Source organism: Mytilus trossulus, chromosome 5 (genome assembly GCF_036588685.1).
Source record: "Mytilus trossulus isolate FHL-02 chromosome 5, PNRI_Mtr1.1.1.hap1, whole genome shotgun sequence".
Lineage (NCBI taxonomy): Eukaryota > Metazoa > Mollusca > Bivalvia > Mytilida > Mytilidae > Mytilus > Mytilus trossulus.
Window position 1 is genome coordinate 13,761,651 of NC_086377.1, and position 26,843 is coordinate 13,788,493.

General features: G+C 32.1%; 2 protein-coding genes across 2 annotated transcripts; both read left to right on the top strand.

The window, feature by feature from the left end:
• The first annotated feature begins 3,823 nt into the window (after window positions 1–3,823).
• Window positions 3,824–11,104, top strand: LOC134718552 (uncharacterized). The gene is made up of 4 exons (XM_063581155.1): window positions 3,824–4,283; window positions 7,019–7,098; window positions 8,083–8,131; window positions 9,049–11,104. The coding sequence occupies exons 1-4, from the start codon at window positions 4,193–4,195 to the stop codon at window positions 9,612–9,614; spliced, it is 786 nt and encodes a 261-aa protein (XP_063437225.1). The 5' UTR covers window positions 3,824–4,192; the 3' UTR covers window positions 9,615–11,104.
• A 6,950-nt stretch (window positions 11,105–18,054) lies between these two features.
• Window positions 18,055–26,715, top strand: LOC134717628 (adhesive plaque matrix protein 2-like). The gene is made up of 10 exons (XM_063580122.1): window positions 18,055–18,120; window positions 19,026–19,136; window positions 20,243–20,380; window positions 21,307–21,414; window positions 21,892–22,023; window positions 23,060–23,179; window positions 23,898–24,014; window positions 24,803–24,913; window positions 25,955–26,074; window positions 26,645–26,715. The coding sequence occupies exons 1-10, from the start codon at window positions 18,063–18,065 to the stop codon at window positions 26,713–26,715; spliced, it is 1,086 nt and encodes a 361-aa protein (XP_063436192.1). The 5' UTR covers window positions 18,055–18,062.
• Window positions 26,716–26,843: the final 128 nt, after the last annotated feature.

Genomic DNA, 26,843 nt, shown 5'->3' on the forward strand with positions numbered 1-26,843 from the left:
TTTCTTTTATATCATTATGGTGTTTTTTACTAAAAGATTGCAAAAGTACTTTTTATCATTACTTATTGAACTTTTTGAAATATATTACGTGTTTAATTCAAAGGTTTCTAGTTATACTTTTGTTTTTTATACTTTATATGATTCATCATGTTAACATTGCTGTTTAATCCATATGTATAAATTCAATAAACGCTGACGAAAAGGAAACACATTTAAAACTATGTTCGATATTAGGTATGTCAGAGATCGTCATAACATACTAAACACATATAATATCCCCCTTCCCCCCTTTCCCCTAAACTTATAGCCTTAAAAGGCTCTAAATTTAATCAGCCGGGCTCATAATTCGAGTGTATAAGCTGAAGTCAAATCGAGCTTTAAGATATTTTGTCATATCAAACCGAATTTTGTCCGTTTTTTTACTCCTCCACAATAATGATTAACTTTCAAATTGTTTGCGAAACATCGCAACCGTTCAAAAAAATAAGCATAAATTGCATCATTAAGACGCTTACACATAATCTCGTCAACCAGTAGTTGTCAATTTTAAGCCAGTTAGCTTTCACTTGCAGAGCGTAGCGAGCCTTCGACAGAGAAAAAAATCGCCTGTTTTATGGCGCATACGCTTCAAGCTATTCAAGCTAAAAAAAAAAAGGATTAGCCAAGCTGAACAAGTTTTTTATCAGCTGCCAAATGCCATTTTTCAGAAAAACTTTGAAATCTTTTAATTTAAGAATATATATCACCAATATGGCATTAGGGCAATGATAATAGCTACAAATAAAAAACTATATACATTTGTATCAGTTATTCTTTGAAATATTGTAGTTTACTTCTTAAATTGGATTTTATAAAATTTAGAATTGAAATGGGGTTGTGTCAAAGAGACAACAACCCGACCATAGATCAAATAACAGCAGAAGGTCACCAACAGGTCCTGAATGCAGCGAGAATTCCCACACTTGGAGGCGTCCTTCAGCTGGCCCATAAACAAATATAAAAATATTTATTGTTTCTGTGTTTATATAAAAAGTTATTATATTTAACCGTGCATTTAATAATTTATAAATTTGGTGCGTCCGAAGCGCCGTCCTTTATCGGTAATGTTCACACCCAAACAGTTGAAAACCAACTCACAGATCTCTATATGTGAATATGCTAGGAGCTGTATGACTAAAAGGGACATAAAAAGAATACTTCTAACCAAGACCGCGAAAGTCAACTTTATCTGTTTTATTTTAATCTTTTTTACAAGGTCAATGGAAATATAGTTAAAAAAGACAACTTAGATTAAACTGGCTCCACCGTCATTATTCTTTTTTTTAAAGCTGAACCTTCGTTTCTCTTGAGCGTAACGGCCACTTCAAACTTCAAGTTAATAAGTGTAGTATATTATATAGCACTAGGACAGTGTACTAAGTCTAGTAGTTACAGTACGTACATTTCAGTTCATTAGATGAACTTTTATTTCATTGATAGCTTTCATTAAGGTATGAATGAGTGGGTACTTTATTTATTCTTTTTATAATTCTTTTAGTTCTTCTCTATTCTTTATTTATTTTTGCGCCTATTCCTCTATTCATTATATTTAAGCACCCAATCTCAATTCTATTACTATATATATTGACCTATTTTTACGCCCGATTTATGGGCATTATGTTTTCTGTTCTGTGCGTCTGTTCGTCCGTATGTCGTTTGTCCGTTCGTCCGTTCGATAATGCGTTATTTCGTCCGTCTGTCCTCTTACGAACGAACGGACGGACATACTAGAAAACATAATGCCCCTGTACTATCGTAGGTGGGGCAAAAAAATACCAAGGTAACACATTAGGCTGTTCTGTAAATACTAATAACAGTTTTTATTGATTGTCTTGATTCATTGTTTGATTGTGTTGTTATTGTTAATTTAGAGATAAGTTAACAGTTTTAACTGAGGTCATATATTATAGAAAAGTATTTACAAAACTGTTTATGTATCTCCCCTAATCTCACACATGTTATTGTTATTTATTTTTTACCGATTTTTCTATATTCTTTAAAGATTTTGCCCGTTTTATTCTTCTCCTACTTTGGTCATTTTGAACCATATTTCTGTAGACCCTTTCTCTCAATAATATTACAAATTCTAAAACATATTAGTTAAAACATAGGCTGTACTGTAAACAATATTTTTATTGATTATTTTGATTCACTGTTTTATTGTATTTTTATTGTTGATTTAAATATAACTGAGGTCAAATGTTATAGAATATCATTGACAAAAACTGTTACAGTATACATCCACCCTACTCTGACACATACTATGGGTGTTATTGCTATTCGTTACTGCCTTTAGATAAAGATGAAAAAGGCGTTTTATAGCCTTGTTTACAAAGTTTCAGTCTTCAAAATTAGCTTTGGGTCGTAACTGGGATTTTTTTTTAATTCCGTTTACAATGTTTTGTCTACGACCAGCTACGAACTTAAATGTTCAGGTAAATCGGTCAGTTCATATTTGATCATATCTATGGACTATTATTGTACTTTAAAGTACGTAGACGTTTATAATATTCTAGCGGTTTTTATTACTTTTTCAACTTTTTCATAATTATATTTTTGAAAATTAGTTTTTAACGTAATCAGAGTTCAATAGTTTTATGATATTGTCTTTAGTTTTAATTTGGTCTTATAGTTTTGATTTACATTTTGATGTCGAATTTCAGCATTTAAAACTTTCAAGTGATAAAATATTTGAGGTTTGCTTTACGTCCAGTCGCAAATATTTCACACGATGAATATAAACAAACGGAATTGAAATCACTTACGGACCCTAAGATAACAGATAAAATGAGTCCCTTTCGTGCTGAGATCGTCGCACTGTCTGTACACGATTCATCTCTAATTTTTCCCTTTTTAACGGACGTGTGCGTTCTTAAACATACAATACAGACACATGTTTTTACTGTCATTCGGGAGAAGACCTTTAGTGACCAAATTTATATTCCTAGTCACCCAAGGGGGGGGGGGGGGATAAAAAAAAGTTGCATGATGCTATCCACATTCTTATGTAATGATTATGCATTCTGTACCAAGGAAAGTGTATAGCAACTAATTGCTTTTACATTATCTTATCGGGGCCTTTTATAGCTGACTATGCGGTATGGGCTTTGCTCATTGTTGAAGGCCGTACGGTGACCTATAGTTGTTAATGTTTGTGTCATTGTGGTCTTTTGTGGATAGTTGTCTCATTGGCAATCATATCACATCTTCTTTTTTATAAGTTTTCTATCGAAACTGTCAAGAAAGTAAACGATTCCGTGCTAATAGGGTAAACTTGTACCTCGTACAAATAAGTTCAAAATTTTTATGACATTGTACTAAGTATAATAAAGAGACGATTGTCAATATGATAACTATCTACAAACAAATCAAGAAAGTTCTATATACATATCCGGGGTTCAACGACCACCCGTAAAAGTACGAATTGCGTGTACTGCATTATATAGCCTTGGAATGCACTGGTAAACAAAAATATAAAAAATCAATTTATAGTCAAGATTTATCCGTCTTGCAGACAGTTTTCTTCAAATTTGAATAGTAAATTACTTAGTCATAATATGCTTCCCGATTTTTACGAACCAAAAAAATGGCATTGACGTATTTCAGAAAATTCCAAACAGTCCTCGTGGTCTTGTTTACCATATAATTAGACAAATTTCGTCAACAAAATTATGCCAGGAGGTAATAGTTTACAATATCAGACCGCAAAGATAGTGAATAATCCCCGGGCAATAATACGATTATCCGTAAATATCAATAAATTTACAAATGTTTACCATAGCCGAAATCTGAGACGATATGAGCAGTTTATAATTTGTAATTTCACAAAACCGCATGTAAAAATTTAAATTTTACATTGTTCTTTAACACTAGTAGATGCTATTATAGTTTTTACTGCTAGCATATTCTTGATATATTGTAAACACAGTCTGCAGCGTTTTGCACTCGCTATATATACTCCAGTGATTTGTAAATCAAAAGTTGACCAGAAGATTTATATTTCAAGTACTTTTATACTGAAGCATCCAACAGAGTAAACGATCGGGAGCAAAATTATTACTCGTATCTGGATAAACAAGAAGACCACGTGATGTAAAGAGACCACCTAGCTCAATCTCTATTTGTGTGCAAAAAAAATAAGTAAAAATAATCAATGAGACTAATAACATTGTTAGGTTGTGTTATGCTGGTGTGTATGCTTGAGGCAGCGCCATCTGGAAGTGTGGACGGTAACAAACAAAATGGTAAGATTTACTATATTTTTTTCAACTATTTTTTTAACCGGATTGTACCATAAGCATTTAGTATTACGTTATAAATCTAAAGTAAATATGTAACCCTTCTCATTCTTAATAAAAAAAAAAAATTCTATAAAACACAAAACAATAACTCGTCCTTTGCCTTTTGTAGCATGTACCCAAATTAGGGTCTTTATTGAGGGGTGGGGTGGGGGGCTCTGTATTCTTTATTTTCTATACCATTCTTCTCTATTCTTTATAATTTTGGCGATTAGATATTCTCTATTCTAATTTTTTGGCCTCTTTGTCTCTATTCTTTATTTTTCTGGCCCTTAATTCTGCACATTTTGGCCATTTGTCTTTCATCTGTAAACCCTATCTACACCCTCCCAAATTGACAAACTAATAAAAAACAAGTCAATAGTTGTATAAGTTCATATTTTTACATATGGTATCAAAGTTTTCTTAGCAATTTTACTTGAAATCATCTTGTCTTTGTCTATCTGTTTTTGCCATGCAATAAAGGCTTTACGTTAAGAAAGCAAAGCTGAACTTTTACTTCTGTAAATATTTAATGTGAGTTGTATGTTACTCAGTTACTTCAAATATTATTAATGTGAAGATGAAAAGTTAAGGCTTCACCGGTTGCGGGCTGAAACGATTCCGATTCTCGATCCAAATAACGAGATGGGGTATGACTTGATATCCACCATAGTAATCTATTACTAGTATATAATAAATGGTTCCCGACATGAAAATTTGAAACAATCATACGAGAAAACTATAAGTTGCTTTCTGTATCATTTTCTCCAAATTTAATGTATTTATGCACAAAGTCATCATTAACTTGGTGTGAAACTTTCTTATTTAAAGCAATGACAGTGGAAAATGTCAGCATTTTAAGCATAACGGGATTTTCTTATTATCTATATATGTCGGAGAACGATAAAGACAGCGCCTCTTTAATTCTTATAAAGCAATGATACGTATATTCGACAATCAAGGCATATAGTAAGTTATCTTTCGACCAAAACAAAATTCCAGATAACCGCCTCTCGGCAATAAACGTCTTGGAATGTCTGTAATGTTGTCTGTCATGGTGACTTGCGAAACTTCAAAGTAGGTTCATGTACATGATTGATGCAATCAGACAGAATTAGGTCAAAATGTCTTTCCATAAAATATGTTTATCAAAAGAGGTCAGTTAAGTTCCTCGAGTTTCAAGAAAATCACAACTGGAGAATAATCATGGGGAGCTAAAATATAAACAGAGAAAATAAAATTTAAAGATGAAGACCTCCCAGAACAACAGTTATATAGATATAAATTATTTGGATAAATTTAGCGGATTTTTTTTTTAAATCTACCAATTATCACTAGCGGATCTAGAAATTTCCATTAGTGGGGGCCCACTGACAGCCTAATAGGGGACCCGCTCCAGTCACACTTCAGTGAGTCCCTATATAAGCAACCATTGTTTAAAAAAAAAAAAAAAAAGGGGGCCGGGCCCCTTGTCCCCCCCCTAAATTTGCCTCTGATTATCCCGAAATCAACAAATGACAAAACGTTCATAGTAAGCTACATGTTTTTCCCTTTAGATACAGGCTTTTTTTTTTTGGTTCACATGTCGTTTCCAAAATAATGGAATTTTATGCGACAGTCGTACAAGTGAGAGGTTTTGCTAGCTATAAAAGCAACTTTAAACCACTATTTTCGTTATACAGATTTGATTTTTTTTTTTTTTTTTTAATGCCACTTTTAAGCACAGCTTTAGGGCTATTTCATGGCGGTCATGCCAGTTTGATGCCAGTTTAATTGGTTGAGGAAGCCGGAGTGGGCAGAGAAAACCACCGAACTTCGAAAGAAAAATTGACCATCATAGTCAATTAAGATTCGAGTCGAGTATACCCACAATAATCGTACCAAGACAGTTGTTATCCATTTGTTTGATGTGTTTTTGATTTTGCAATTTGATTAGGGACTTTCCGTTTTAATTTCCCTCTGAATTTTGTATTTTTATTATCTTACCTTTTTTTATGGATTGTTGATGGGGTTCATAAGTGTTTCTCGTTTGTCGTTTTTTATGTAGATTAAACCGTTGGTTTAACCGTTTGAATAGTTTTACACTAGTCGTTTTGGGGCCCATTTATACATGAAGATTGCTGTTCGATGTGAGCCAAGGCTCCGTGTTAAAGACCGTACTTTGACCTATAATTGTTTACTTTTACAAAATGTGAATTAAAAGGAGAGTTGTCTCATTGGGACTCATACATGTACCACATCTTCTTATATCTATTGTGCATGTTAAAAAGCTGTTTGTATTTATCTCAAATTAACACGTTTCCCTCCTGGATATAAATATGTTACGATATATAAAGATGAAATATTTTACTACAGTAGTAAAATGTATCATCTTTATATATCGCATCAACATACAATTGAACACACCCTACGTACACGTGGGTAGTATTTCTTTTTTATATTTGAAGTCAGAAAAAAATCTAATTATTTATGCTAATTATGTTAATTTTGTTGTTTATCATATCATGTATAGCCGGAGGGTATCATGTTTTTAAATATAGATGTATTTTGATAAAAGATCATTCCGCCCTTACTAAAAAAATAATTATCATACCACAATTCAAACGTACTGCAATGTGCGTATTTGCGTGGTGGGATGTGCACTTAGCTCTCAAGACTATTATGCGGGACTGTTTTTATATAATTCACTCTATTTTCAGGGCCAAAGATATACGAAGAGTCGTTTTTCTACAGTTTGTTTTTGAAGCTAATGTCCAGTGGCTCCTTAATACAATGGATTGTAAGTATCTGTCATATATCAAGTCACCGAGGATATCGAAATGTAATTTTCAACAATCTATGAACGCAGGTTTGGTTTTATGCATGTAAGGGTGACGGTCAGTGGTGGATCCAGGATATTTATAACGGAGGGGGCAACATTTCCGAAATTTCTGCAATATATATAGATAATTATTCTATTCGCCGAGTTTATGCTAATAAATAATCATTCAAATGCGCCTGCGTTCTCTACTGAATTTAAACTGATGACATTAGTCTTTTACAAATGAAACAAGTATTAACTAACCAAATCCAAGTATTTAGTTACATGTACGTAAGAATACATATACACCAATACATGTTTGATACATACATGTAAACACGTAAACATACTATAATGAATTTTCCTCGGAGTTCAGTATTTTTGTGTTTTTACTTTATACTATTATTATTACAATAATGATTTGTAAAGATTAAATAAGCAAATAAATTTAATTGGATGTTTCAAAAGGTCCTAGAGACAATGATTTTATCAGAAACGAAATATTTTAATATGATAAATTGACATGATAAAGGTATCTTGACCTTAACAAGTGGCGCCACCATATTGTTCATGTAAGGGTGACGGTCGGTAACTTTTACAACGTTTACACTCGCTGTATTTGTTTGCATCTGTAAGGAACATGATGTTGAGTGGTCGTCGTTTCTGGATTTGTTTATATAGATTAGACCATTGGTTTTACTACTTAAATAGATTTACACTATTCGTCACAACTCGGCCGATTCCGTACCTCATCTAGAAGGAGAGTAGCGGAGTAACCCGAGGATTGCCGAATGAGTTTTACACCAGACATTTTAGGTGCTTTATATAGCTTGCTGTTTCAAGTTGTGAGGCAAGACTCCTATAATGTTTACTTTTGTGACTTACATTGTACATGTACGTGGATAGTTGTCTCATAAGCACTCATACAGCATATTTTTAAATCGTTTTATAATTATTTTGCAGAATCAGAAGTTTATGAGGCCTTCAGGCAGCAGTTCTGGTTTATCATTTGGTAAGTAATATTAACATTGAAAAAATGTATTGAAATTATAGCCATTGAATATTAAACACGGCTAAGGAAATAATAATGCCCTTAAAAGGTTGTGATACCAATACAGATACAGATGATACCAAGTCAGAATAAAAAAACAAAACATTGAAATAATAACATATTCAACACACAACACACATAAATACTAATATTAATTAAATTGAACCAACTAAATTAGACTGTCAATTCAGACGATCTAAAGGTTCAGTAGTTCCTTCTTCACGGGTTACAACCGCCGTTGTACAAATGTAACATGGAATATTATAGGATGATTGTGAAAAAGCAAATCACGTATTTAGAATCATCTTTATTTTGTCATGCTATGATAGACCAAACTATTTATTGTTGGTTTTTTTTGCTGTGCATATACTGAGTCCATATTGAATAAATGGATTCCCATATCCTGCGTGTTTCAGTTTTGATAATTACTACAGTGAAACCTGCCCAAACCGAACAGCCACGGGACTTTGCGTTTTGTTCGGTTTTCACAAGTGTTCGGATTATAGAGGAATAACGGAATTCGGTGTTGACAGGGTTCGGTTTTGTCTGGTTAGATTAACGTTAATTAATATGAAAATTGTTCGGTTTACATTGAAATTCGGTTTTATCAGGGTTCGGTTTACCCAGGTTTCACTGTATTGATCACTGTTTTGTTGTTGAATCTTTCCATTTTTTGTTGTTAATCTTTTGATCGCAGTTTCTGTTTATCTTCGATTCAAATTAAAGTTGTTTTGAAAATGCAAGAATTTGCATCAAAGCCATGTCACTAACAACTAAATATGCATGAAATATGTCACTGTAAGCTAAGCAACAAACTATCAATCAATCTTAAACAACCTCAACATGTGTAACTTTTTGATTATTTGTATTAAATCCAGGTGCAAATGGTAGTAACAACAGACAAACAGCAAATCAAGTAGAAACGACTTCCCCAAGTTTGACCTTTGTGAGAGACCTTGACCCTAATGTTAAAGTTCAAACAAGCACTTCTGCAGTGAAAGATCTGACAGTTGAAAGGGATCATATGAATCCTACCCCGACGCAAAATCAGGTTGTAACGGACTCGAGAACAACAAAAAGGAAAGACAAATTTACAATGCCAATTGTTCTTTTAACTGGTCCCGAAGCCGAAAAGATAAAGGTACCAGATCACACAACAGAAGGCCTAACTGTGGTTAGAGACTATATGCAAGATGGCGGCAAAAAAGTCAAACGTCACATGTCAAGGAAGAAGAGAGCTCATCGATATCAATTACCGATCGTAAGACTGGGTTCAAAGGTTAAATACAACAATCCCTCTGATCAGGCATCTCAAACATCACCACTGACCGATGACGACGGACAAGATTTAGTTATTGTCCGGGATAAGTCGAATCAACCAAAAACCGTTACATTTAAATTTGTGCCATGTGGGAATGGTCAAATGTGTATTGTGTTTAATTAAAGAGACATTACTAAGTCATGCAAATATTTTTTAAAGTATGGTTTCGATGTGAAATCAAATGATCTTTAGCTTGCGGCTAAACTAACGTTTACCTGTTCTCAAAGTACAGGCAGTGTTGATAGTATAAGATGAACAAACTGATCAATATTTCATCTTTTGTTGGTTTTTCATGATTTATGGATACGTCCAGTGTATATATTTATACGTATATCTATATAAAATTTAATGCTATAAAGCATACTTTTTTTTTAAATAATTTATTAAGTGCTACAATTAGTGCTGACATTTGTACATAATTAATTTTTCATACATTTTATAACATAACAATATTTTCTTAACTGATGTCTTTTTCAATAGTAAATCAAACGGGTAAATAACCAGTCATTGATTTTTCACAAAAAAGATACATTGTATGTACCTGAAACATTGAATTGGAGCCAAAGCGAGTTTGTATACATGGTAAACAGGTACTCTTTTAACGGTGTCCCTGAACATTTGTATATTTTTTTTTATTACAAAAATGAGTCATATCTTGGGATGTAAAAGACATCATTTACATGGTCTCGTATTTTTTCACACTTTTTATATTTTTATATATTCTATTCTTTGTAAATATGAAGATTTTTCTGATGCTATATTTTATGCCAAACGGTTAATAAAACCATTGAATACAGATACAATTGTACTTTGTGAAAGGGCTTACACATTGCGAATAGCAATTGGTTATAAATATGATGCTTTTTTTGCTTTAGCTTAACGCCTGTAGTTCTAATTGTTCAAATGGGATCAACATCTCTCTTATCAATTGCTCTTTACTGTTTCCAATTATACAAAATAGACTAGTTGCTATATAAAAAGAGCTATTTAAGGCATCCATACACATGGAGCAGAAAGATATTTTTCAGGTAATCGGGATAGGGCCTTTTTTTTCCTCAGAATTCGAAATAAACACTTATCGAGACTCGTAAACTCAAATTGAATACTTATAGGGACTCTGAAATTCATCAATTATTTTCTCAGGGTCCTAGACAGAATGTTTAATTTTTTAAAGGGATTCGGGAAAAAACCCTCCCTTCCCCTAACACATCACTTAAAATATCTTAATATTTTTACCGCTAATAAACCATTAGATTATGATGATATAATTTGAAAGCATAATACAAATGCAGATAGATGTAATAGTCTCAAAATGTAAGGGTGTTTATTGTGGAAACATGCTAATTTCAGCTATAGTTTTGAAAATCTTTTTTTTTTCTTTTCAGAAATCATAAAATCAGCAGCAGTATGTTGATATATCATAAAAAATATTAGACAAGTTGACCATCTCTAAACTCTAACGACGTTAATTTGACCAAATACTGTACCTGTACATGCACATTTAAAAAAACAACTGTCCTTCATATTATCATATTTGTATATAAGCTTTGTTCATGTTTTCTCTTATATTTGTTGTTGTATATGTGTTGTTGAAACAATAAAATTTAAACTTCTGTTTGTTTTTCTTGCAGATAATATCTTGTTCGATTATCAGATTGGTCATATGACCACAAGGGGACAATCTGGTTTACATATGATGTCCAATTTTGTTGTTATTTACTCACCTATCTTTCATAGACTTCCACCAATTATAAAGATCACAGATTATAAATTACAATAAGAATTCAATACTTCGTTAATTACGGGACTATCATTACCATTGATGAAATCTGGGGAGAGGGGATTTTGAAAATGAACAAGTTTGGCGTGTAAAAACTGAACATAAACAACTTTGTACATGAAAATGAAAACTCTGCAACATGAAATGATGGAGGAAACAAATGTGTACATAAAAGAGAGCATGCGCAGCAACATATACAAATGAATGATCAATCAGAATAAACCCACCAGCCACATCATATATAACAAATTGTCGCCCCCCCCCTGATTTTCAGACAGGATTTACGCGAATACCTCGATTTTATCTTCTTGCAGATTAAATTTTCGTAAGTTTGATCTCTAGACCGTTATAACGAAGAATAACAATGAAAAAGTATTTTGAAAAAAAATACTTAATTGAAAGTGGTCTAGCCAAGTCCAGATAAAAAAGAGCTCTATTAAACACTTTTCTAATCAATTCCCGACATTATTATACACACACTCAATCTTAACAAGAGGAGATAACAATCACATCGCTTTTCTAAAAACCTGATTGGTTGGGTTTTGCTTGCTTGATACCCAGTGTCAAATATTTCATGTATATCAAGGAATGGGCAAGTTACAGTTCATTTTATTAGAGCGGGTCAACATGGTTAGAGAGCTGAAATTTTTGAAAGCAACTGGGAAAAAAGTTTAATAATACTTCTTTTCCACGGGTCACTCAGTTTTCAAATCTCAATTCCGGACGGGCGTCAGTAAATCTGATGTCTTTAGCAATGCCGAACAGGAACATAGTTTCATTACCGTCTCCACGGAGACGGGATTAAGAATTGAACGGTGGACAGTATGTGAGGTGAATGCTATCTACTTCTTGATTGGAAGATAATGCCGACCGTAGAAGAACCAGTATACTCCAGTTGTCTTTGTTTACTGAATAAAGTACGTTCATTGGTTTAGAAACTTGAACCTAGTAAATGTATTCTAAATCCCGTAAGGTATCGGATTTGAACTCTTTATTTTAGTACTTTCTTCATTTCTACAAATCTTGACTTATTTAACACGGTTTCATAATTTCTAGATCAATAAAATATGGTTTAAAAATATAAAATAGCATAACTGTGGCGTAAAAATGATTGGAAGTTCGTCGCTATATTTGTTTTTTATCTGCCGGAAACAGCCGAGTCTGTCCGATATGCTAATTTTCGCGCGCTTTTCATCAATCTTTGTTGACAGCGAACAGAAAACACATTTTTACAAAAGACAGAAGAAATTACAAGCCAGAAAAGGTAAAAGTGTTAATCATGCGGTGTTTTACGCTAGGAAATATACACCAATCGTCCAGTGGCTTTGATTGTTATGGTAAAGGATACCAATGCACAATAATTGCTGCAGTTGCAATATTTGCATTTTTATCTGGCAGGTTTTCCCAACCTGAGAGATGGACCCCACAAAATATTGATCAAATAGTGTTAAATGGAAGCATGTTATATGATAATATTATGCACCGTCAAAACCCCAGATATTAAGCCCATTCTGACATCCCAAATTATCTGGAAATGTGGAACATAATATACGAAACGACTGTTCATGATGACATTTTTTATGGGGTAGTTGGTCATCAAGGAAACTATGAGTCATTGGCAATAGATATCCGAACAGCATTACACGAAGCTTTGCAAGTATCCCACACACTTGTTTTTACTGCATCAGATTACACAATATCTATCTTCTTGCACAACTCAGAAATTTATGTTTTTGATTCCCATCAACGCAATGAATTAGGGCTTGTAAATTCAACAAGGGGTGCAGCTGTTTTATTAAGGTTCTCTACTATTGATGAATGTGTGAGATACCTTGAGGTTATGTATCATAATGCAGTGTTTAATCTGTCACCCTTAGTTGTAAACCTGCAAAATACACAAATTCAAGGTGCTTCATATGGTAGTAGCTACAATCATTTTGATAGTACAGGAATTCAAGGTGACACTTTTGGCAGTAGCAACAATGATAATGATAATACACAAGCTCAAGTGGCTTCATATGACAGAATCTCCGATGCAGACCATAACACATATTATGCAGCAAGTAAAATCTTCAAAACAATTGTCAATTCACCCCGTAAGAGTTATTGCCCTTTAAAGACAATTTTAAACAATGTGTCCATCAATTTTTTTAACATTCAAGAATCTTCTCTATAAAACTGGTGAGCATTTCAGGCTCTTGAGAGCCTTTTGTTTATTGTATATATGTATATTATTCATATAATCTGTTTCAAATATCAGATTTTTATTCCCCTCTAGCTGTTGAGTGCAATGTAACATATCAAAAATTTTCACTTTATCTTGACATAAGAAATACAAATTTTCCCATTTTCTTAAAAATTAAAAAAATAATATTTTCCAATGTATTCAGTATTACTTTCATAGTCTATCTACTAACTACTACTAACACATTTAAGTGTGCAATTATACATTCACAACTGTCATACATTAATTGTTTTATTATATTGTTTAAGTTTATGATTTAGCAAGTATTATACCATTATCTAAGATTTGAAAACCAGTTTCAAAAAGATAATAAAAGTTTTCAAAAACTAAACATATGACTTTGTTTTTTATTCAGAAATCTTTTTACCCGAAGATTCTGTATTTACAGCATAGCATTTATTGAAAAACACTTATATCCATTGAAAAACACTATATCAGTCAATGATAATTTCATATCTATACCTATAAATACTAATATACCCTACATTAACATATACATTTCAATTTTACTGAATAATTCCCATTCAGATATATATTCCATATACAAACTTTATACAATGTATATACACACTTATCATTTAATTCTGCAAGGAGACGGCTAGCTTTTTGGAAAAGCTAATACTTGTATAAAGTTGTGATCGTTCTGAAATTTGTTCAATGGTACATTCAACAAACCGTATAGAAACTGACATGCCATGACAAAAAAATAACAAACGATCAGTTAACTAAACAAAATACTACATATAAAATTTAAAAAAAGCCGTGTAACATAAGGTCAGAGAACACAGTTTATTTCTTATTGCATTTCTTTTTGACATGCAATTAATGGTTATTAAAAAAAATATATCAAAATTGTAAAAACTTCATCAGCTTTAACTCAAAATAAGGACACTTTTTTGTTGAGGGGGTTTTGAATTCTTTAGACAGTTTCCGAAATACTAAGTTTTGACCTATTTTATCTGGACCAAATAACTACTTGCCTTTAAAAGTCGTAACCCAATTTTTTGCAGTTTAGTTTCATCCTTCTACTGCCTACTTGAATAATAAACCATGAAGAAATAAATTTGGAAAGTGTATAAAAAATGGGTAGTAACACACTGTTTACCCTTAGGACTATATATACTAGTTGTTCCGTGACCATTAGTGGTCGTGTGTAATATCTTAATGTGTTTTCTTTGTTATTTTGTGAATAGGATTTTATTGCTAGTCTGTTGACATTGTTCTTTCTTAGCCATGGCGTTGTCAATTTATTTTCCACTTATCAGTTTGAATGTCTTTCCGGTATTTTTCGCCTTCCATTTATAAGGAATCTAATCCATTCTGGGTAATATTTCCGAAAACGTACACCAAAACGTTATGATTGGTTTAAAACGTTATAAATCCTAAAAATTCAACCATTGGCGACTGTGACGTAATTTTAACTTTGATGTACGAACAATGAGATTACCCATAGCCCTCTATATTCTGAAAAAGCGAATTGACAAAGTTTAATGAGATATAAAAAGATGTGGTATGAGACATCCAAGTCAAAATTTATTAAAGTTCGACACGGAGCCTTAGCTCACACAAAACAGCAAGCTACAAAAGAGCCCCCCAAAATGGCTAGTGTAAAACCAAGGGTCTGATCCATATAAAAATAAGAGAAACGAGAAGCTCTCATGAACCACACCAACAAACGACAACCACTAAAACACAGGTCCCTTACTTACGACATGTGCTAAGTTTATATGTCTTTTTTTTCTTTTTTTTGTCTTTGATATTGCTGGAACATTGGCATATACATGTACCACACATGTATCATACATATTCTAATATAAAATTGAATAAAACCTCAGAAAATCGTCTGGTAATATATCTTTGCAACATGAATCATTATTTTTCTCAACAAAATGAAGCAGCAATTATTTTTTTTTACAAAAACCGGAAGGTTGATTCTAGATTTTTGATACGGTCGTAATTCTAGAAAACGGCGGATATACTGTCTCCTGAAAAGATGAACAAATATTGTTTGGTCTATTCTATTTAAAGAAAAAAGATAACTCGAGAGAAATATGATTTATTGTAGATAAATAGGAGAATTATTTTTCTATTTCTAAAGACCCTGGAGCCGACACTGAAAACAATACGAATCGCACAGGTAAGGATCTTTCTGACGTATTGATCCGTCTTATATTAACAGATTAGGACGTAGGACAAGTCCTTTCCGAATTCTATTATTTAATTTATTTCACTTGACTGGGCGGAGTTTAACCGGTTCGCTCATAATAAACCAGTCCATCTATAGATAGGTGTGTTAGGATAAACTCATCAATGAAGTGTCCAGTAATTCTTTTGTAAATTCCTTTGATGACACTGATAGGTGATTAGAAATCAGTAATAATTATAACGGCAATCATCCTTATCACAAACATCTTCAAATAGACTGTCCTTATGCAATTTAAAACCTAGCTCCGCCCGATCAGTTGAAATAACATTGGTAATATAAGTTTGTCTGTCAATCTTTACAAAACTTCACAGCATCACTGTTTCATATGCGCACTTCTAAAATTTGAAGAATACCATTGGGTTTTTATCAACATATATAAAGCAAATATGTCTGCCTATCTTTAGGAATTACTAGATTTGATCGTATGACTGCTTCATGTGAATACTTTTAATTTCTTAGAACACCTTGTATAGAAGATTTCTAAATACGAGCAAACAAAAAATTCATTAAGATGGCTCAATTCTTTAAACTTGTTAGGGATTTTTATTAATTATTGTAAAGATGAACTGGAGGGTCATTTGTTATAAATATGACAAAATATCATTAAGTATTGTTATAAATTACAATCTATTTATTTTATGTTGGTTAGAGATGTCCCTCGATGCAAAATTTGACCATACTACAAATGTATGAAAAGTTTGCGACATTGTATAAATCTACAACAATTTATATTTACAGCTCACAATAACATGCTGATTTTATATATACGTGTACCATTAATCATTGTTTTCCATACATCAAAAACAATATTTTATTTAGTAAAGTTTGCCGTTTGTTTAAGGAACAGTCTGTACAAAGTGGCTATTTGGTTCTTTGATCCATTTTTTTGTATTTTAATATATGTACTTTGATCAAGCTATGAAATTATTTATTTATCAAATATGAAATTCTAAATATTACATTAACATAGTTACGCCACGCCTTTCTTTGCACAGATTGTGTTTGCAATTGTGTTTCCTTTTTTGTTTTTACTGCATTATTTATCAAATTAAAATAACGAATCCATTTCAAAGCATTAATACGTTTAGACAAAAGAGGGGGACAGAAAGGAAACAGAAGCGTTTTGTAATATATCTGTTATAATTTCTTTCATGTACACCGTTTAATCTCCCGTGGTGAGCCTTTTGAAATAGATATAAAATGAGGTTTATTCTTACCATATGCAATTAAGTTACTAGAACTCTTTCAAGATGTTGTACGCGACGCTGATGCTCTATGCGCTTGTAGTTGCAATAGCTAAAGGTACAGGTAAGTCGACTGCGTTATTTAACATTTTCAGATTGTTTATTTTTCTTTGTTTTTTCTTCTTGTTGGTAAATTTTGTTCCAATTGTCTATAGCATTTTTAAACTTTTGTTCATGAAATTGCCAAATAAGGATCTTTCTGTCAATTTTATAATTCTATAAGTCTGTCTGTCAATCTTTTTTAAAATAAAAAACAAATCATTCAGAAGGCTCAATTCTTTAAATATTTTAGGCATTTTTATTAATTATTGTAAAGATGAACTGGAGGGTCATTTGTTATTAAATATGATAAAATAACATTAAGTTGTGTTTAAATTTCAGAAAATCGTCTGGTAATATATCTTTGCAACATGAAACATTATCCATACAAACAAAATGAAGCAGCATTTTTTTTTGTGTTATATATTCTAATTTAAATTATTTTATGTTGGTTAGAGATGTTCCTCGATGGAAAATTTGACCAAACTACAAAATTATGTATGTAAAATTTGAGACGTATAAATCTACAACAATTTATATTTACAGCTCACAATAACATGCTGATTTTATAGATACGTGTACCATTAATCATTGTTTTCCATACATCAAAAACAATATTTTATTTATTAAAGTTTGCCGTTTGTTTAAGGAACAGTCTGTACAAAGTGGCTATTTGGTTCTTTGATCCATTTTTTGTATTTTAATATATGTACTTTGATCAAGCTAGGAAATTATTTATTTATCAAATATGAAATTCTAAATATTACATTAACATAGTTACGCCACGCCTTTCTTTGCACAGATTGTGTTTGCAATTGTGTTTCCTTTTTTGTTTTTACTGCATTATTTATCAAATTAAAATAACGAATCCATTTCAAAGCATTAATACGTTTAGACAAAAGAGGGGGACAGAAAGGAAACAGAAGCGTTTTGTAATATATCTGTTATAATTTCTTTCATGTACACCGTTTAATCTCCCGTGGTAAGCCTTTTGAAATAGATATAAAATGAGGTTTATTCTTACCATATGCAATTAAGTTACTAGAACTCTTTCAAGATGTTGTACGCGACGCTGATGCTCTCTGCGCTTGTAGTTGCAATAGCTAAAGGTACAGGTAAGTCGACTGCGTTATTTAACATTTTCAGACTGTTTATTTTTCTTTGTTTTTTCTTCTTGTTGGTAAGTTTTGTTCCAATTGTCTATAGCATTTTTTAACTTTTGTTCCTGAAATTGCCAGCTTAAACTTTTATATGTAAAATGGTATGCATTAAGATGCGTCAATGGTGATGACATATTGCTAGTACAAACATTATTGCTATACAAACGGTCAAATAACTATATATTGTCCGGAATATGGCCATTGTTATATTATAGTTCGTTTCTGTGTGTGTTACATTTTAACGTTGTGTTTCCGTTGTGTCCTTTGTTTTCTCTTATATTTTAGTGTGAATTCACATAACTATAGACGTGTCACGTCATGTATTTGGTTTTGATGTTATATTTGTTATTCTCATCGGATTTTGTCTATTGCTTAAACCGTTTCTGTGTTTGTTATATTTTAAAATGTTGTGTCGTTGTTCTCCTCTTATATTAAATGCGTTTCCCTCGGTTTTTGTCCATGGATTTATGAATTTTGAACAGCGGTATACTACTGTTGCCTTTATTTGTTTGACACATTATGAGCATAAACTGCAAAGTTTTTCGGACATTTTTATTTGCATCGCTTTATATTTGTAGATACATGTATTATAGAAGATGAATTATTGTCTAACTCAGTATATTTCCTTTTTTTACAAATGACATAATAATATGTTTATATATTATTTCTATACTTAGTCTAGTATTTTCATCTTTCTTCTAATATGGGTTTGTGCCTTTTATTTGGAGGTTTGATTTTACGTTTAAATTATATGATAGTCTTCAATTCTATGTTTACACCAAGACGACCCTTTCTGTGCACTAAAGAGATTTGTAAGATTTGAATCGAGAAAGAACTTAATTAATTTAAATTTTCATTAGACAACCCCTGTGAGATTAATGTATGCAATAATGGAGGAACATGTATCCACCTGTATGATGATAACGTGGTTTGCTCATGCGCAATCGGATACAGAGGTTTAACGTGTGACGGTAAATATGGAATTTATTGCAAAATAAACTACAATCAAAACAATGGTCGAATTGCGATTAATTACATGATACTTTTAAAAAACAGAAAACACCTACACTGGAAAACATCGTTTCATAACGTCAATCAACGAAGAATACTTCCCTAAAAAACTGTACATACGGATTTAAAGTGTACAGAGTTACAAGATGTTTTGACGCATTAATGTAAATATAACGGAATTTGATGAGACTGACATTAAAGTGAGAGGGTTAGCGCTATAGAACCAAGTTTAATCCACCATTTTCTACATTTGAAAATGCCTGTACCAAGTCAGGAATATGACAGTTCTTGTTCATTCGTTTATGATGCGTTTTGTGATTTAATTTTGCCATGTGATTATGGACTTTCCGAATGGATTTTCCTCTAGGTATAGTTTTTTTGTAATTTTACTTTTTTTATACTACAAGTATTTTGACAAATAACATCATTCAAAGGAAATCGGAAATCCATAGAAACACGCTGATTGAAACAAAAATATCAAATAATGTAAGAAATATTATGTACAGTATTTCTGTCCTCAAAGCTGACCATAGACCAGTCGGCTGTTGTGATACTTCATGTTAAAGCGAAATTATTATATACAAATGAATTCCAAAGCAATAAGATAATTAATAAGAACTGGAAATCAATTTAAACTAAGTCAACTGTTTTATGATTAATCAATTTTCAAATGTTTTATTTTACTAACATTGTTTGAACTGGAATAATGTTAAATGAATCTGACACATTATTTACATAAGCAGTTTAAAAAAATCACATTTTTCCATGTTGAGAAAATTGTTTGATGATTGGTTGACGAGTTTTCTGGAGCACTGGATCAATGAAATTTTTCTCAAGCATGCCCATAGTTTTTTTAAATGGACGCTACTCTCAATATCAGATATTTAATAAAAATAACCGCATTCGCCACAACTCGCCCGATTTCGTACCTCACCGAACGATAGAAGGAGAGTAGCGGAGTTACCCGAGGATTGCCGATTGAAAATAACTGCACATCTTCTAGTCGGAATTAAACGAAGTTTTAAGGATATTGCTATTAATATAATCGTATTGGCTTTGATTTCAGATAAAGAGTTTTATTTCACTGGCAATAGCGATGATCCATGTGACCCTGATCCATGTGAGCACGGAACTTGTAAGAATTTAAATAAAAACACAATCCAATGTGTATGTGATGCTGGATACAGTGGACGATTTTGTGACGGTAAATCTATAATTTTTCTTTAGGATTTTTTTTTTTACATGAAATATTTAAGTTATATTATTGGCTCCCCGAGTGTCTAAGTGGTAACTGTCTTCTGTTAATGTCGCAAGGTCTCTTGTTCAACCTAAGCAAAATTCATGCGGCTTTTAATTGTAATTGTAAGTACTGACTGGTATACTTACAGTTAGTCTAAATAATAATGACGTCTGGCAGGGCTATTAAAAAAAAAATATAGATTTCTGGGACACTTTCTACCAATGAGATGATATAACTATCAATTTTACGTCCATTGCATATCAACCCAACGAGACAAACCACTTAGGTGGAAGGTGATGCTTACATTACTTTAACCAAAAGCGTTATCGTTGTAATGCAAAACACTCGTGGCTAAGATATGTCAATTTTTAGTTTTATGTTGCATGAACACATTTCCATTCTCCAGGATTTAGATTTCTATATCTTTATAAATCAAATCACACAACATGCACTATGTCAACATTAGTTTCATTCTATCTTTAATGCAACAGATGCATTACATACAGGGATAAACAAATATATTTATAAAAAAAAGCCCATACCGCATAGTAAGCTACAAAAAGCACTGATTTAAAAAAATAAAATAAGAAGAGGGTGTATAGTTACCAAAGAGACAAAGCTGCACAAGAGACCAAGTGACACAGAATGAACAACTATAGGTCACCATACGGCTTTCAACAAGGAGCATTGCCTATACCACACAGTCTGCTATAAAAGTTCTGAAATGACAAATGTAAGACAATTCAAATGAGAAAACTAACGGCATAACTTAAGAATAAACTATTGAACGAAAACAAATATGTTACACAGTAACGAACGAATTACAGATTCCGTTTAAAAACAATTTATAACTTTAACCATATTGTTTATAACACATGCCAATATTTCAGTTAATCCCTGTGATGCGGATCCATGTAAAAACGGAGGAGTATGTTTCACTAATGGTATAGGATACTACTGTGCGTGTACAGAGTTTTCTTACGGGAAAAATTGTGAAGGTATATAGATTAACATATAGTTGTCATGTATCATACACATTAAAGAACAAGCAATAGTATGCCAGCTATGTAACGTGGTCGATGCGTTAAAACACAGGCTAAGCAAATATAATATGTCCCTATAAAAACAATGAAAGAAGTAGAAGATGAATATTTTATTCCACACTTTATAAATGTAGCGTGTTCGACGTTCATGAACATATATGGCTCGCGTATACATGTTGGTGTACACCATGTGATAACGAAGATTAATTGTCAAGTCTATTCTATGCGACTGTCATACAAGTGAGAGGTTTAGCTAGCTATAAAACCAGGTTTAAGCAATAATTTTCTACATAAGAAATTGGCTGTACCAAATTAGGAATATGACAGTTGTTAATCAATTCGTTTGAAGTGTTTGAGCTTTTGTTTTGATTTTGCCATATGATAAGGGATTTTCCACGGTATTTTTGTTAATTATTTTTTTTTTAACTACAGCTGTAATTGGCTGTCCAGACACCACCTTACTGTCTGGGGATTGTGAGGATACGTGTTCTTCGATAGGCTGTTCAACTGGACAAATCTGCTGCTCAAATGGCTGCGGAAAGGAATGCATGCAGCTTGTCATTGGTAAGTATCTAATTTTGACATTTTTTCTTAAATAAAGAAATTCTGTATATATAAAAACAGGTGAAATAACTCTATAGATCACTTTGTTAAATGCTCTTTAAACACATTACTTCAATAATTTAATGGTGGATGTAACGCGTCTTCTGATTGGCTGACGTTATTTTGTTATCAGCGCATAGACATAATTTAGTCATGTGACCGTGACGTCATCAACGAATTTTCATGGTTTTCTACGATTTAAAATGGAATTTAGAAATGAATTATAAGAAATGACTGTGATATTTTTTCTGTCTATTCGAAATAACATAAAAAATGTGGTGCAGACTGTTAAATAACCCGCTACGCGCGTTATTCAGTGTGCACCAAATTTTATATGTTATTTCGTCATAGACAGAAAAAATATTACAGTCATTCCTTAAATAATTAAATTACCTGAATGTTTCAACATAATATTTCATTTTTAATTGGCAAATAGCAATTTTCACAGTTTTATATTGAAGGAGAATACTAGAACAGCAGAACAACAGTATAATTTTCAAAAGGTTAAAGTCTACTATTGATACAAAATAATCATAAATAATTGACAATTAATTTAAAATTACGATACAGATGATGTTTTATCTATTTATTTCAATGATATCTGCGACAATAGTCATTAAGGTGGTACATAACACTACAGGGATATAACTCTGTTAAGTCAGCTAAACGTTTTAAAAACGTTGTGTTGTAAAGGGAATATTAGGCTTCTCAGTGATCAAAATTTGTGTTTGTCAAACTGCTATATAACCAGTGTAATTTTTCTGATAAAATGGTTGGTTCAAAATTTTTGAAATTTGTATATTTTTGTTAAAGGGTCAAAGTAAATGCTGTGTAAAAATTTAATGAAAATTAACGAGTCAAATTAATTTAAGTGAAGGTGTTGGGAACAACCTTAAACTGAATATTGGAAACTTTTATCGTTTAAACTGTAGATTTTTAACATGCAAAATGGGGCCACGTGTGATATTGTTGAAAACTATTATTGCTTATATTGTAGATACTAAACACGCATGCACAGACAACCTGTGCCAAAATGGGGCCACTTGTGAGATCGTTGATTCTCTCCATTACCAATGCAAATGCCAGTCTGGATATACAGGGCCATTTTGTGAACAATGTAAGCTGTCAATTTTATTAAAAAAGAGAAAGAGAAACAAAAACCCAAAACATTTACAACGGATTCCATTGAGTGTGTAGCCAAAGGTAATATATTTGGTTGGCTTGCTTGTTAGCTGAACCATGAAGTCATTGTTTGGTTAGGTAAACTTCCCTACTTTAAAAATAGACTAGTTCGACAGAAAAACAAACTATCTGTCTGTTGGACTATGCTACTTCGAAAGGAGGGTAGTATACATGACCTAATAATGATTTCACGGTTCAGCTAACAAACAAGCTAACCAAAGATATTACCTTTCGCTATACACTGAATGAAATCTACTGTAAAAGACAAAAAACTATCTACACATCACTGCATAAAAAAATGAAGATCGAGTAACTTGTGTATGACGCTGGTGTGAGTGCCTGTGTTCAGGAAGGATAATGACAGTATTTCCACATTTGATAATCCCATTTTGCTCATAACAAGGTAGAATCCAGTTTTAAGCAGAACCCACTAATAGCATATTCATTTTTATTATGAATTGGTATGTGTTGGAAAATCGAATGAAGACAAAATACACAATCATGGCATTGTTTCTTTAAAAAAAAAAAAGTGACCAGCTGAATTTTCTTTGTTGCACTTTAATGGTCTTTCTAAAGAAAGGTGGAGGTTTACCAAGCAAAGAAACACATTTTATAATTGACATTACTATATAAATGTATTTTCTTTTCTTAAGGTTTAACCAAACCTAAACCTTGTGATGCCAGTCCTTGTTTCCATGGTACCTGTTATGACATTGGAGACAACTATTATTGTGTCTGTGATACTGGTTACAGTGGCTCCACCTGCTATCGTTAGTTCATTTATAATAATCACGCTATTTGAAATTTCAAATACTTCATTAAGTGCCAGTCTTTGTAAGAATCAGGCAATTTAGGTAAAAATCAATAATTAACCCACCGAGCTAATCATGCTATTTAATACTTACCATCATCCTGCGTAAAAAATATTAGACTTTCGTTTGTGTGTGTCTTGTAATATAAAAAAAAACTTGGTTAGAAAGTAGGTTAGAATGATAGCAAAATACAGAGTTATCTCCCCTTATTCATCAATTCCCAGTGCATTTCAACCAAATTGTATCATCTATTACCAGAATAGAAAACGGAAATGAATGTTTTTTTTGTACATAACTACATATTGGGACCTGAAATTAATGTCAAATTGAGTGAGGTTTTTTGGTCATGTTTTCACCACTGCCTGATTCTTAGGCAGACCGGCACTTAATTCTGTAAATGTAATCATTGAAACTAGTTCTGACCTGTTTGATACAGTACAACATTATTTAAGTCACATGATTTAAGTCACATGTACTTTGCCGCCATATTTTTTGTTAACATTGCACTTGGCATTTGCCTTGGTATTAGCAGAAAAAATAGATTCTCCAACTTACCCCGTTGACAACAATATCAATTATCTATTGCTATGCACATTTACAAAATACCAAATGATTAAATCGGCATATGTTTCAGTTGATTGATATGACTGGTTGAAGTCATATGATCTCTTTTAAAAAATAAAGCGTTATTTAATAATTTTGTTGACACTGATAGCTGTATGTGTAGTACTTTTGTTTTATTGTAGACCAAAACTACCCTTGCACATCCCCAAATCCTTGTGTAAACGGGTTTTGCGGTGTCACTTCTGAAGGCTATAAATGCTTTTGTATGATTGGTTACACTGGAGAACATTGCGGTAATTTATTTAGAATCTTTTGTACTTACAAATTAAAATGATGCCTTAGTGGTCAGTATCACATTTCATAGCAAATAACATATATCATTTTAACACAGTTATGACTGCTGTAACCATATTTCTACTATTTTACCGATTATGTCTGTTTTGTTCATGCGTCGTGTAAAAATAACGGAATTTGATGCAACTGTCATATAAGTGAGAGGTTTAGCGCTATAAAACCAGGGTCAATGCACCATTTTCTACAGTTGCATGTTTCAAATCAGGAATATGATAGTTGTTATCCATTTGATTAGGGACTTTCCGTTTTGAATTTTCCCTGGAGTTCAGTATTTTTGTGATTTTTCTTTTTTTTTATATGAACAGACCAAATAGTGTAAGTTACTTTGAAAATAGTTTACAATACCATGACTATCTGATATTTTGGGTCTGGATAGGTAATAAATTTCTGTATTCTTTAAACTAGTATGTCATTTTCCTCTATTTTATTAATTGGCTGCCAAATATGTTTTTCATTTTTGTAAATTTAAACTCTTTATTCTCTTTTGTTTACTTTGTGTGTCCCACTTTTCTTTTTATTTCATTCAGTTTACCAATTTGTATGTTACGTTGGTCCATTTTCTTATAATGTAAACCCCCTTGAGTATATGATTGAGTAAACATATGTTTTGTTGTAGGCGTTACAGTTATTACTCGATTTATTTCACTTGACTTGGCGGAGTTTAACCGGTTCGCTCATATTAAACCAGTCCATCTCTAGATAGGTGTTTTAGGATAAACTCATAAATGAAGTGTCCAGTCATTGTTTTGTAAATTCCTTTGATGACACTGATAGATGATAAGAAATCAGTAATATGTATAACGGCAATCATCTTTATCACACAAATCTTTAAATAGACCTATGCAAATTAAAACGTAAGCTCCACCCGATCAGTTGAAATAACATTGGTAATACCTACATTACTTCCTTGTCCACTAGTCTCCAATGGATTGCTGTTTCATCATCAATCATACACATATACTCTGTTGTCAATTTTGTAGATGTTTCAACAAACCCTTGTGATACCAACCCATGCCATAATCATGGAACGTGTATCAAAAAGAGTCAGACAACATACACCTGTGACTGTCAGTATGGATATACTGGGCTAAGATGTGAAGGTAAATATACACAACTAACTGCAATTAATATATATCATAAAGAAAGCTTGAGATAAAATTGTAGTATACTAAAATGATAAAACCATATATGGTAAAAAGTGCTTTGACAATTTTCTTTAATCGATATTTGAATTTTATCATGCCAAAAAAGGTATATTTACTGAAATATTCAGTTTATACGATACATACTTTAACTCTTAAAATTTATTTGACGATACTGATACAATGTGATAGTTGGCGTGTGTTAATGGAATTCAAAAGACATAAAAAATGCTTTTAATGTAAATCGACACTTAATAGAGTAGATTGATTGCTAATTGTTTTATTCTAAGTGGCATTTATTTTGAATTTATTTCATGGATATTCAGGACGACATGCACGAACCATCAATATAAAATTATGTAGATGTGATATGATTGTCAATGAGACAACTATCTACCCAAACTGAAGTTGTGTGGAAATAAGCTATTATAGGTCACCATCCATTATTATCACAACTAGACTAACCCGATATTTCGAAGTAAAATCGTGATTACCTGTTATTTGAGTTTAATATATACATAATTATAGTGTTTTCACTTAAATACTTTTACATACCTAAACAGAGAAATGCTTGGTTAAAACATTATTCGACACTTTAATAATGAAGTTTTCCTAGAATTTATACAAGTTAAATGGAAATCTTTACGATTCTCGTTCATGTCAGTTACACTAATAAATGTTTTACCACGAAACTGTTGCCTTTGGACTGGTTATATGCACTATGCAA